This window comes from Podarcis filfolensis, assembly GCF_964270895.1.
Source record: "Podarcis filfolensis genome assembly, chromosome: 8".
In the NCBI taxonomy this organism is placed as follows: Eukaryota; Metazoa; Chordata; class Lepidosauria; order Squamata; family Lacertidae; genus Podarcis; species Podarcis filfolensis.
The window spans coordinates 86,770,634-86,784,546 of NC_139611.1; the positions used below are offsets into that span (position 1 = coordinate 86,770,634).

The window sequence follows — 13,913 nt, forward strand, 5'->3', positions numbered from 1 at the left end:
TTTTAAGTATGTTATTTTGTATTTTTGGGTTTTATAAGGCTAACATTCTACTGCCTTTTCAATGTGTTTCTGGGGGGGTGTTGTTTTGTTGCTTTATATATTTTTTATCCTGCGAACCTCCCTGAGATCTTGTGAAAAAGGGTTGTATATAAATTTAATAAATAATAATAACCTCACGCTCTTTTAACTTGTGCAGTTCCAACCATACGCGGTAGCAGGCAAGGGGGCTGAAACTGCGCAAGTTGCATCTGAGCAAGGCAGAGAGCTCAAAAGCTCTTTTTGAGCCAGGTCTGCTTCAGGTTTGCTGGCACAGAAAGAGCGTTGAAGCTCTCTGCCTCACTTGGGGAGGCAAAGCTTGCTCAGTGCACCAGCTCTGAGACGCTCTTGTGAGATCCTGTGGGGCCGTCCGAGTTTGTGTGAGATTTGCTGCAAGCATCCCTAGCGTGCAGAGACGATCTTGCCCAGAAAGCAAGGCAGAGGGCTCTTTTTGTGCCTGCTTGGGGTTCCCTGGCTTGTCGATATTCTTCTTAAATTGTTGTGCCCAGAACTGGACACAGTATTCCAGGTGTGGCCTGACCAAGGCAGAATAGAGTGGGACTATCCCTGGACTATGGACTTCTGTTGATGCAGCCTAGAATAGCGTTAGCTTTTCTTGCTGCTGCATCACACTGCTGACTCATTATTATTATTATTATTATTATTATTATTATTATTATTATTATTATTATTATTATTTTATTTATAACCCGCCCATCTGGCTAGGCTTCCCCAGCCACTCTGGGCGGCTTCCAACAAAATATTAAAATACAGTAATGCATCAAACATTAAAAGCTTCCCTAAACAGTGCTGCCTTCAGATGTCTTTATTTATTTATTTATTTATTTATTTATTTATTTATTTAACAAAGTTGTATTTTAAAAATTAAAACAAAAATAAAAATAAAAGCTTCCCTAAACGGGGCTGCCTTCTCATGTCTTCTAAAAGTCTGGTAAGTTGTTTTTCTCTTTGACATCTGGTGGGAGGGCGTTCCACAGGAAGGGCGCCACCACCGAGAAGGCCCTCTGCCTGGTTCCCTGTAACTTGGCTTTTCGCAGCGAGGGAACCGCCAGAAGGCCCTTGGAGCTGGACCTCAGTGTCCGGGCAGAACGATGGGGGTGGAGACGCTCCTTCAGATGTTTAGCTTGTGGTCCACTAAGACCCCTAGATCCTTTTCACGTGTATTGCTGTCGGGTCAGGTGTCCCCATCCTAAATTTGTGCGCCTGGTTCTTCCTGCCTAAGCAGAACCTGACATTTGTCCCTGTTGACAAAAGAACTGCCCATACTGAGCTAATTGGAGCAGAAAAGCCGTGTCTTCTGTTCCTCTCTCCCTCTCTGGCATTCCTGTTTGCTTGAGTGGAGATCTAGTGTCTGCGTCTTGATTTGGGCAACCGGGACAGATTAAAGAATCTGCCTGTTTACCGCCTGCCTCCCGTGTCAAATCTTAGGTTGCAAAAGTCCCTTGGGGGGGGGGGGACAGGACACTCTCCTCTGCTACTTTGCAAAGTAACACACGCATTGGAGAATGTTTATTACGATTATTCTTATTATTACTATCCGGTCGTTTTCTCCCTTTGAAGTTAGTTGGGCATTTCAAAGCGGAGATGAGCAACGCAAAGTCTTTGGCCTGCAGCCTCTTTTGACATTCCTGGGGCGGGCTCGGCAAAGCCCGCCGTAGCCCCAAAGGCAGATTGCATAATCGCCCCATAGAAAGGCTCAGTTTGCAACCGCTCACGTAACATGCTTGGGAGCCAGAGACGCTTTTCAAAGGCTCAGGACATTACCCCCCCCCCCCACCCTCACACTTCGGTCAGAGAAAAAAGCCAAACCCTGCTCTCTTCATGTTCCAAAGCACAGCCGCCAAACCAGGAACACCAAAAATGCAGGGGACAAAAGGCAGACCCATCTGCTTCCGGACTTATTTGTTTTCCCTCAGCGTAATTTACCAAACTTTTATCCTAATCGTTTTCACCAACAGTGGGTTAGGAATGTACAGTGGTACCTCGGGTTACAGACGCTTCAGGTTACAGACTCCGCTAACCCAGAAATAGTACCTCGGGTTAAGAACTTTGCTTCAGGATGAGAACAGAAATTGTGCTCCAGCAGCGCAGCGGGAGCAGGAGGCCCCATTAGCTAAAGTGGTGCTTCAGGTTAAGAACAGTTTCAGGTTAAGTACGGACCCCCGGAACGAATTAAGTACTTAACCCAAGGTACCACTGTACTGAGCCAGACTCTTGGTCCCTTCTGGAACCACACTCATGCCATACATTTAAAGCACCCTGGTAGCACTTTAAACGGTCATGGCTTCTCCCCACCCCACCCCAAATCCTGGGAGTTGTAGTTTGTTGAGGGAGGTCCATATTCCCGCCACGCTGCTGTTCCCAGAGTTCCTAGGGAAGTGGGATTGACAGTTTACTACTCCGGAAATTGTTGCTCTGTGATACCACTTGGCTTCCCTCAAAGAATCCTGGGAGTTATAGTTTCTTAAGGGCGCTGAGGGTTGTTAGGAGGGAGACACACACCCCCATTCCTCCCACAGAGCGGCAATTCCCTGCTCACAGGACAACAGGTGAATAATCTGTTCTAGAGTAATTTCTTCCCCAAGGCAACCTGAAAAGCTGCTGGTGAGCTCCCCTGACTCACACTTGAAGCTGAGATCCAAGAGGTCCTGGGCACTGGTGATGTCTTCGCTCGCCATAATGCCAGCTGGCAATCGGGGTCCCGATCCTCTCAGCCACCAGCACCCCAAGCGTCGCAGGGACCTAGGAAGATGGAGCAGCTCCATGGTTGGTGTCTGTGGACATGGGCCACCTGCTAGCAGAGCATCCCAGCTTTCCCACCCCCCTCCCCCCCCGGCCCGGCCCACCCCCTGTCCCACCAATACTCTCCGCCCCTCGTTTCCCAGGGATGTTTTGCAGCAAACTGAGAAGCCAGCCGTGCCAGTCACCCACTTATACTGTATTTTTCGCTCCATAAGACACACCTAGTTTTTAGAGGTGGAAAACAAGGAAAAAAATATTCTGAACGAAACAGTGGATGCATGATTTTTGTGGCTCATGCTGTGGCCACAGATGTGATTTGACGGTGAGTTTGGGGTAGTCCAATGCAAAAATCCTGAGAATCCACGTGGATCCGTGCTTTGTTTTTGCGCCATTGCGGCCCCACACAACAGTGGGTGCGTGGTTTTTTTGGTGCAGGCTGTAGCCACGGACATGCTATGTGATCTGATGGTGAATTTGGGGTGACTGGAGATGGGCTTTCAGAACACCTGACTTGCTCAACTGCCTCTGCGGATGTCCAGTGTTGCCCCCCTGGTCACTCCCTGGGTGGGGGGCCGTATATGTGCTCTCACACTTGGGGAATTATGGTGGGATGCCCTGCGTGACTTCTTGCTTTTTGGTTCATGGAGGGAGGTGGAGCCCAAATTCACCTTTCTTTATAATAATAAATATTAAAATTTTATTTATACCTCGCCCTTCCCGGTTTAAAAACCGTGCTCAGGGCGGCTAACAGCAAATATAAAACATTGATTAAAATGCAGCTTTAAAAGAGCATGTTGTTGTTGTTTAGTCGTTTAGTCGTGTCCGACTCTTCGTGACCCCATGGACCAGAGCACGCCAGGCACTCCTGTCTTCCACTGCCTCCCGCAGTTTGGTCAGACTCATGTTTGTAGCTTCGAGAACACTGTCTAACCTTCTTGTCCTCTGTCGTCCCCTTCTCCTTCTGCCCTCAATCTTTCCCAACATCAGGGCATAAAAGAGCATAAAACAGCATAAAAGACAAAATAAAATGCAGCATCAATATCAATAAAATTCAAAAATTAAGGGGTCATTTTTGGGAGGTCCTACTAGGGCCAGCAAGGAGACCAAGGAAGAATTTAAATGTGGGGTTCCAGAAAGGGTTTCTTCATAGAAGAGGAAAGGGAAAAGGGAATACAGTGGACGCTCGGGTTGCAAACGTGATCTGCATGGGATGCGCGTTCACAACCTGCAGCGTTCGCAACCCGCGTCTGCGCACGTGCAGGTTGCGCTTCGGCGATTCTGCGCATGCGCAAAGCACTATTTAACACTTCTGTGCATGCGCAACTGCTGAAACCGGAAGTAACCCGTTCTGGTACTTCTGGGTTTCGGCAGTCCGCAACTTGAGAAAACCCAACCTAAAGCGTCTGTAACCCGAGGTATGACTGTAGTGGATCAGGCTAATTCAAATTGAATGCCAAGCGGAATAGCTCTGTCTTACAGGCCCTGCGGAAGGAGATCAAGTCCTGCAGGGCCCTAGTCTCGTGGGTCAGAGCCGGGTTAAAATGGCATTAGAATGAGGAGAGTTGGTTAAAGTATGGATTTTCTCCAAATTCATAAAGCTACGTATCTTCCCTGAGCCGTCAAGTCGAAAGGATACATTCAGGCATAATATTTGTAAAAACTTTAAATATTTGGTCCGTCCCGGAGGCAGCGATGCTTCTGAATTCAAGTTGCTGGAAACTGGAAGAGTGAGTTTTCCATAAAGGTTGGCCATCTGTGAGAACAGAAGTCTGGACCAGATGTGCCCCTGGCCTGATCCAGGACCCAGGCTCTTCTTATGGTTGTATGCTCCTATCTGAGTAATTGGGGAGAGTCAACCACTTCCCATGACTCCCTTGAACTAAGAATTGAGAAGCAAAATCCTCCGTTATCATCACCATGGCTTCTCCTGCGCTGTCTGCCGGCTGACAACTCTTTCCTTTCGCTCCTGCCTCAATGTAAGATCCTCAGGGCAGGGACCAAATTTCTATAAAACTATGGGCTGTCTGTAAACCAACAGCAGGGGACAATGCGAAAGCAAACATGCATTTTCTGCCAGAAAGGATTCTCACCACTCAATATCCTTAAGCAAATCGCACATCTTTTTCTCAACTCCACGCACATTTCATACGCTGGCTGCGTTTAAAGCCATCAAGCAAACATCAGAAGTAGAACAGAAGAAATAACACCACCAGTTGCCAGAAGAAAAACTGGGAGGGGATTAATGGAATTATATTTTTTTTTAAAAAAATGAATTAAAACAATATGCTCTTCTAAAAACAATTAAAAGCAAAAGGTTCCGTTTTTAAAAAAATATTGGGTGATAGCCACCAAAGTCATACTCAGAGTAAGTAAAGGTAAAGGGACCCCTGACCATTAGGTCCAGTAGTGGCCGACTCTGGGGTTGCGGTGCTCATCTCGCTTTACTGGCCAAGGGAACCGGCGTACAGCTTCCGGGTCATGTGGCCAGCATGACGAAGCCGCTTCTGGCGAACCAGAGCAGCGCACGGAAATGCCGTTTACCTTCCCGCCGGAGCGGTGCCTATTTATCTACTTGCACTTTGACGTACTTTCAAACTGCTAGGTTGGCAGGAGCAGGGACCGAGCAACGGGAGCTCACCCCATCGCGGGGATTCGAACCGCCGACCTTCTGATCAGCAAGTCCTAGGCTCTGTGGTTTAACGCCACCCGCTGTGGGTTAAACCACAGAGTAGACCCACTCAGATCCATGGACAAGTCACAAAACTCCACTGAACTCGTGAGTATGGTTAATAATAATAATAATAATTTATTATTTTTACCGCGCCCATCTGGCTGGGTTTCCCCAGCCACTGTGGGCAGCTTCCAACAGAATATTAAAATACAATAACCTAATGCAGAATAGTAACTCATCTGTTGTCTCATTTGGGTCTTCAGAGAGGGCAAGGTATAATTTAAATTACCCAAAGTATACAGAAGGTACCTTTATTAACATTTGAACATTTTATCCTTTTTATTGTTATATTTAAGGTTACAATGTTGTATTTTTCAACACTGTTTAAGTTCCACGACTCTGAACACACCTGCAAGGCAGCAAGTCCCATTGAACACGGCAGGAGTTGCTCAGAGGCACTTTTGCGGAGATATTACAGCACGCAAACATGCAAACATTTGTTCGGTGCGTGATCAGATGAGTCAAGTTAAAAGCTAACCACCTAATTGCACCAGTCATGGCAGTGGGCTGGGACCAGGGAGTGAGCCAGGTTCGAATCCTCGCATACCTGCCACTTTGAGCTCTTTGGAGGGGAGGAAAATGTGGGATGTTAAACAATAAATAAATAAATTAGGTGGCAGCTGTTGTTTACAAAAACACGTGGAGGAAATATATTTAGACCAATTTACATGCCTGATCTAATTTGCCCTCACGGAAGAAACTTTTAAATGTGTTTGTGGCGAGGCAGGGTTACTGTTTTGTTCCTGTTCTTGTTTTCATTTGTTCCTGTTCTTGTTTTTATTGTGTACTTTGTGGTTTTTGTTCCGTATTTCGTGCTGCGAAGTGCCCTGAGGGCTTTGGATGAAGGACGTAAATTTAATAGATGTGATAGGAATTTTATGGTCTTAGATATATGGCAATGTTCATAAGTGTACCAACCAAGCACATACATAGATCAGCGCAGGAAGGCCAACCTGGAACCATTTTGATTCCTAAACTGACCAAATCTTTTCTCTGCAAGGTCAAAATAGAAAAGCCTCCCCATTGTCTTTTCCTTCACAAGTCCTGTCTTAAGGGTATGTCTGTGTTTTGAATCGGGTGTGAGCCTGTGACATGGCCCAGAAACTATCATATTTTTCGCCCTATAGGACGCACTTTTTCCCCTCCAAAAATGAAGGGGAAATGTGTGTGCGTCCTATGGGGCGAATGCAGGCTTTCGCTGAAGCTTGGAGAGCGAGAGGGGTCGGTGCGCACCGACCCCTCTCGCTCTCCAGGCTTCAGGAAGCTATTAGCAAGCCTGGGGATCCCGCGGGAGTTCCCGCAGGGCTCTCTAGGCTGCGGATAGCAGCCTGCTGCCGGCGCGCGGGGCGCCCTGAAGCAGAGCACCCCGGGCTTCGGGCGGACATCGGGCAGCCCCACAAGCTCGGGGGACAGCGGGGAGGCGCAGCGCCGCCATCCCGCTGTTCCCCGACCTGGTTTGGATTCCCCCACCTAGTTTTGGGGGGGAAATAAAGGGGAAATTTTTTTCCTTTATTTCCCCCCCAAAAAAACTAGGTGCGTCCTATGGGCCGGTGCGTCCTATGGGACGAAAAATACGGTAAGTTTACAAAAGACTGGCCAGGCTACCCAGGAAATCCAATCAAGTAACTTACCAGACAGGAGATAAACAACAGCAGGAGAAAAAAGCAATATTAAAATTTCTGTGATGTAGGTGTGATGTATCTGAGGGGTGGTCTTAAGTTACACCCCTTCTGTGATGTATGTATGATGTTTCTGGGGGTGGTCTTGATCTACAGGGTGGCATTTTCAAAAGGCTTTATAAGGTCTTGCACACCATTTTTCTGGGTCCCTCCTCTCTCCTGCAAGTGAGGGGAGCACCCTGTTGCAACAGTTCAATAAAGGCCAAGCCTACAGGCTGCTGTTTTGCTCCAAGTTATCCTGGTTGGTGTCTTTGTTTTTTGTCCAAGTGAGCCCTCGGATTTTTCCGTTAACATAGATAAATAAGTATAGGACAAAATTGGGGATCTGGGAGACAGGGTGCAGCCAGATTTCTCCCAAGAGGCCATCCTTAATCAGGAAAGAATCTGGCAGCCCAATTCTGCCTGCAAAGCATTGTTCTCTACAAAAGAGAGCCCTTTGTCTAAGGAGGAGAGATTCCCCTGGCAGAAAGCCAAATCCATTTTGTAATGCCCAGGGAACCAGTTCAGGCAAGGACGGAGCCAGCCCTAAACCTCTCTCACAGTTCCTCCACCCCCAGCACCACCACCAATAATAGGGACACCCCATTTCCCAAGGGAGATCGCATCCTGCGCACCTGCCAAACCAGTCTGGAAATGACAAACTGCCGATTTTAGAGGCCTCGCAGGGTCCCAAACACGAGGGCGTCGGTTGCACAATAAGAACATGACGTAAGAACATAATAAGTGTTGCTGGGTGCCGGTCAGGCCAATGGGGGCCCATTAGTCCGGCATCCGGATCTCATAAAAAACTAAGAATAGTCTGCTGGAAAGAGATGGGAAGAAGACGAAGTCCCTACCAGAGGAGAATGGCAGGTGGACTATGCTGAAATGACTACGTTTTTAATGTGTGACATTTTGATGTACCTTTTAATCTTTGTTGGAAGCCGCCCAGAGTGGCTGGGGAAACCCAGCCAGATGAGCAGGGTACAAATAATAAATTATTATTATTATTATTATTATTGTTATTAAGATGACCGGAAGAATCAGAAATCAGGAATACCAAAATTCCAATAAGGAATGGGGGAAATTTGTAACTTATCTTAAAGACCATTAAAGGTAAAGGTAAAGGGACCCTTGACCATTAGGTTCAGTCGTGGCCGACTCTGGGGTTGCGGCGCTCATCTCGCTTTACTGGCCGAGGGAGCCGGCGTACAGCTTCCGGGTCATGTGGCCAGCAGGACTAAGCCGCTTCTGGCGAACCAGAGCAGCGCACGGAAACGCTGTTTACCTTACCTATTTATCTATTTGCACTGGTGTGCTTTTGAACTGCTAGGTTGGCAGGAGCTGGGACTGAGCAACGGGAGCTCACCCCGTTCCCCGTTACGGGGATTCGAACCGCCGACCCTCTGATCGGCAAGTCCTAGGCTCTGTGGTTTAACCCACACCGCCACCCACGTCCCTAAAGACTACTGCAGACAGTTAAAATCGTTAGTAGGATTGGAATATCCCTTGAAGTTTTTAAGGGTGAATTCTGGATATAACAGAGATGTAAAAGATTTGGAGTGTCATAAAAGATGCCGAAGGAAATGATTAATATCAGGACCCACAAAGGAGAGGATGGAAGATTCCCTGGAATCTTGTTTTTATGATTTATGTTTGATATATCTTTGTAAAATTTTAATTTGAAAAACCAAATAAATAATATTGTTTTTTTAAAGGAAAACTAGAGTTCTCCAGCTAGTCTACTGGATCAGACCAATGGCCCATCTAGGCCAGCATCCTGCTCTCACAATAGCCAACCAGATACCCCGATGTCAGCAGGATTCGAACACAAGGCAACTGTCTCCTCCTGCGGTTTTCAATGGGTATTCAGAAGCATGGCTGCCTCTGGCTAGGAGCCCTCAATAGCCCTCTCCTCCGTGAAACTATCCACTACTCTTTTAAACCCATCCGAATTGGTGGCCATCGCTGCCTCCTGTGGCAGGGAGTTCCGTAGTTTAACTCTGTGGCGCATGAAAAGCTCTTTCTTTCTTTGATCCTGCCCTGAATATTCCACCCTTCAAGGAGAAGGAGACGGTATTCTGCACATGCTCAGAGGGCGTTCCTCCCTGGTGACGCCTTTGCCTCCCTCACGGAAAAACAAACAGGTTGTTGATCTGACCCCTGAGCTCACCTTAAGCCCTAAGGACTGAGCTGGAGGCATAACCCTGACCTTCCCCTCTCCTAGGAGCTCATTTTCTCCTCTGCTTTGTAATCAGCAGCTAAAAGAGAGGGGGAAATGAATTATTCCTTTAATTATACTTTTTGTAAGGGATTGCAAGGCAAAACAGCATGCAATGTAGGCCAGGCTGCCCCTTCTCTTCCCCAATTTTTGTTGCAGCTTAAAAGAAGGAAATTGGGGTTCCTTTCCTCCACCCGGGATGCAGAGAAGCCAAGCCAGTAAAGATAAAGGCAAAGGGACCCCTGACCATTAGGTCCAGTCATGGCCGACTCTGGGGTTGCGGCGCTCATCTCGCTTTATTGGCCGAGGGAGCCGGCGTACAGCTTCTGGATCATGGGGCCAGCAGGACTAAGCCGCTTCTGGCGAACCAGAGCAGCGCATGGAAACGCCGTTTACCTTCCCGCCAGAGCGGTACCTATTTATCTACTTGCACTTTGATGTGCTTTCGAACTGCTAGGTTGGCAGGAGCTGGGACCGAGCAACGGGAGCTCACCCCGTCGCGGGGATTCGAACCACCAACCTTCTGATCAGCAAATCCTAGGCTCTGTGGTTTAACCCACAGCGCCAACCACGTCCCTCAAGCCAAGCCATTAGCCACTCCCAAAGGCCTTCATGTCCTGTTTACAGACATCTTTGTAAAATTGGTCTGCCAACAGGCCTGGTGCCTGAAGCCAGCTGTTCGTACAGCATATCCTTTGGGATCCTGCCTGCTTGGGCTGTACCATAACCAGGAAATTCTCCATTGACGCTGAGCTGGATATGCATATTGGCAAGGCAGCCCCGGCAATGGCTCGCCTCTCCGAAAGGGTGTGGGAGAACGTGATGCTAACATCTAAGGCCTGCCAGACTTGTGCATTGAGCACGCTGCTTTATGGAAGTGAGTCGCAGGCAAGCTGCAACGGCCAGGAGCGATGCGTCAAGGCCTTGCATCAGGATTTTGAGCATCGCACGGCAGGACAGAACTCCAAGCAAAAATGTGCTCTCCCAAGCCGACATTCCGAGCCGGTTTGCACTCCTGTCTCAGCCACGTCTACGCTGGTTTGGTCATGCCCACAGAACGGAAGATGGAAGGGCACCTAAAGCAGCCTCAGCAAATTTAGAGCGAGGCGTTACTCGTTCCACATGTTAGAGAGAGAAAAGGTGATGAAGAGCATTATAATAATATAGTAATAGTAATTTATTATTTATACCCCGCCCATCTGGCTGGGCTTCCCCAGCCACTCTGGGCGGCTTCCAACAAAATATTAAAATACAGGAATGCACCAAACATTAAAACCTTCCCTCAACAGGGCTACCTTCAGATGTCTTCTAAAAGTCTGGTAGTTGTTCTTCTCTTTGACATCTGGTGGAAGGGCATTTCACAGGGCGGGTGCCACCACCGAGAAGGCCCTCTGCCTGGTTCCCTGTAGCTTTGCTTCTCTCAGTGAAGGAACCACCAGTAGGCCCTCAGCGCTGGACCTCAGTGTCCGAGTAGAACGATGGGGGTTTCTGAACTGAAACATCTTCCTCGAGGTAAACTAGGGTCCTGGCTGCAATGCCTTCACTCCAGTTCAGTTGTGTGAGGCTGTTATTGCGATGGGAAGGTGACTTTCCTCCCAGCCAACATTTATTCTGCGCTCGGCAGCCTTCCCAGGTCCTCTGCTTCCGACGAGATCTTCTGCACCGGCACATAGTAGCACTTGCAACAGAGAACTTGATGGATTCTGGTCCAAATCTCTTTGGTTGGTGGCCGAGTGTCTCCAGAGGAACACGATCGCCAGCAGGATGATGGAGAAGAGGAACCTACAGAAGGTGTCGTCGATCCACAGCTCTCGCCAGACAGATAATGGCCCATATTATGAAGATAACGAATGGAATGAGGGCAGTGTTAGAAATTCAGATATATAAGCTAGGTGCCAAATGTCTAGTTCCCTTTTTTGGGCACAGCGGCTCTCAAGTCTTAATTTTTCAAATGATGGAATGACTGTGATCGATTCTCAGTTAAACATCTCGCTAGTTCAGGTGACAACCTTGAGCCAGGTAAAGAGCTTTGAGAACTTAAAGAAGAAAAGTTGCTTGATCCAGGGACTCTGACCTCTTTTTCATAATGGTGGCTGCTCCTGCGTTTTGGTTCCCGAAATTCATTCCGATTGTGCAGATAGAATTCTACAAGTGGTCAAAAGCCAGGTGCAAAATGCGCCTGGCTAATTTTGAACATCGGATGAGGGTGTTGGTGAAGTGTCAGTAGAGCGAGAGCTTGAGCAGAATCCGACACAGCTTCAGCAACTTCATGCTTTGTTGTTGTTGTTTAGTCGTTTCGTCGTGTCCGACTCTCCACTTTGCAGCAAAACAACAGCAAACCGGTTCATGGCTACTGTCAAAAACTCCAGCTTCTTCTCCTTTGTCGGCACTTTGTTCCTGGGATCTCTGCCTGCCTTCTCTTTGGCCCAGGGCGACAACTTCCCCCCGGGGACCTCACCCAGCTCTGCTCACCTGTTTGGTTCCTGTCTCCTTTCCCTTCTGCTCTTCCTTAGCCTCTGGCTGTTTGCAAGCTTCCCTCTTATTCACTCCTGACCGGGGCGAATTCACCACACCTTACTCTCGGAAAGGCATCTGCTTCGGGGGCAGGCCACACCGAACCTGGGTCATGTACCAAATGTGCCACCTGTCAGCGGCTACACTGGTCTCCACATCGCGATAGCTCAGGTAGTGGAGCGCCTTGGTTTCGCCTGACCTCACTGCAGGAATGGGAGCTCCAGAGGTACCAGGTGATGTTCAGCGGCCTATCTTGCATGGCACAATTCTTTCTCGCAAATCAGAGGATGTGTGTCTCAAAACACCACAGAAATAAACAACTACCCGACGTTTAGAAGACATCTGAAGGCAGCCCTGTTTAGGGAAGTTTTTAATTTGTTGTTGTTGTTGTTGTTTAGTCGTTTAGTCGTGTCCGCCTCTTTGTGGCCCCCTGGACCAGAGCACGCCAGGCACTCCTGTCTTCCACTGCCTCCTGCAGTTTGGTCAGACTCATGCTGGTACCTTCGAGAACACTGTCCCACCATCTCGTCCTCTGTCGTCCCCTTCTCCTTGCGCCCTCCATCTTTCCCAACATCAGGGTCTTTTCTAGGGAGTCTTTTCTTCTCATGAGGTGGCCAAAGTCTTGGAGCCTCAGCTTCAGGATCTGTCCTTCCAGTGAGCACTCAGGGCTGATTTCCTTCAGAATGGAGAGGTTTGATCTTCTTGCAGTCCATGGGACTCTCAAGAGTCTCCTCCAGCACCATAATTCAAAGCATCCATTCTTTGGTGATCAGCCTTCTTTATGGTCCAGCTCTCACTTCCATACATCACTACTGGGAAAACCATAGGTGATGTTTTAATGCACTTTTAATCTTTTGTTGGAAGCCGTCCTGATTGGCTGGGGAAACCTAGCCAGATGGGCAAGGTATAAATAATAAATTTATTATTACTATTATGAGTCAACAGTGTGATGCAGCAGCAAAAAAAGCTAACGCTATTCTAGGCTGCATCAACAGAAGTCCATAGTCCAGGGATAGTCCCACTCTATTCTTCCTTGGCCAGGCCACACCTGGAATACTGTGTCCAGTTCTGGGCACCGCAATTTAAGAAAAACATATTATTTAAAACATTGTTTTGGGGAAGGCAAACCAGCTCGCTGTTTGATTGCCCACAGCTACTAGCTGCCAGCGGCCAGGCTCCGATGCGACTCTGCCAACTGGTGCTATTCCGCACCCCCCGGCAAGTAGCAACCCAAACTGGAACAGGAGTCGTGTCCCCATGAAGCCCAACCTACTGGGCCCAATTCACAGCACTGGTTTTGACCTATAAAGCCTTAAACGGCTCAGGACCGCAACACCGCAAGGACCGCCTCTTTCCATATGAACCTACCCGGACCCTGAAATCATCTTCTGAGGCTCTCCTTTGTGTGCCGCCTCCTCAAGAGGTCCGGAGGGTGACAACATGAGAACAGGGCCTTCTCTGCAGTGGCTCCCCATCTGTGGAATGCTCTCCGCAAGGAAGTTTGACTGGCGCCTTCATTATACAGCTTTAGGTGCCAGGCTAAAACGTTCCCTTTTAACCAGGCCTTTGGTTGATCCGATTTACATCCTATGCCCTGTTTTTGGGGAGGGGGCTATTGGGTTGTTGCTTTCATTTTTATTAGGTATTTAATGGTTTTATATCTTGATTTTATTCTGTGAACCACCCTGAGACTCCCAGGTATAGGGCGGTATATAAATTCGATAGTGTTGTTGTTGTTTAGTCGTGTCCGCCTCTTCGTGACCCCCTGGACCAGAGCACACCAGGCACTCCTGTCTTCCACTGCCTCCCGCAGTTTGGTCAAATTCAACAATATCAACAACAACAAGGCTCTTCTGGAACCGGGAGCCACAGTTGGCTCGACCCACTAAGGAAGTGAGTAGCACAGAATGATTCAAAATAGCAACAATTAATTGCACATTTATTCAACATCCCATTAAAACTATGTAGTTTAATGAATTCAACTGAACTG

The 13,913-nt window shown here is 48.1% G+C and overlaps 1 protein-coding gene across 3 annotated transcripts in view; it reads right to left on the reverse strand.

The window, feature by feature from the left end:
• PPP1R13L (protein phosphatase 1 regulatory subunit 13 like) overlaps positions 1–13,913 on the reverse strand; it is a gene marked incomplete at its 5' end in the record, with an annotated part of 48,088 nt that overhangs the window by 23,426 nt on the left and 10,749 nt on the right. For 2 of the 3 annotated variants that reach the window (XR_014551354.1, XM_083626960.1), the window contains one exon: positions 2,681–2,799. Coding sequence is in view for 2 of the 3 variants with exons in the window: in XM_083626960.1 (XP_083483086.1) it covers positions 2,681–2,735 (55 nt within the window). Of the gene's footprint in view, positions 1–2,680; positions 2,823–13,913 lie in introns of those variants that run through there. The other variant, XM_083626959.1, reaches the window with a different exon arrangement.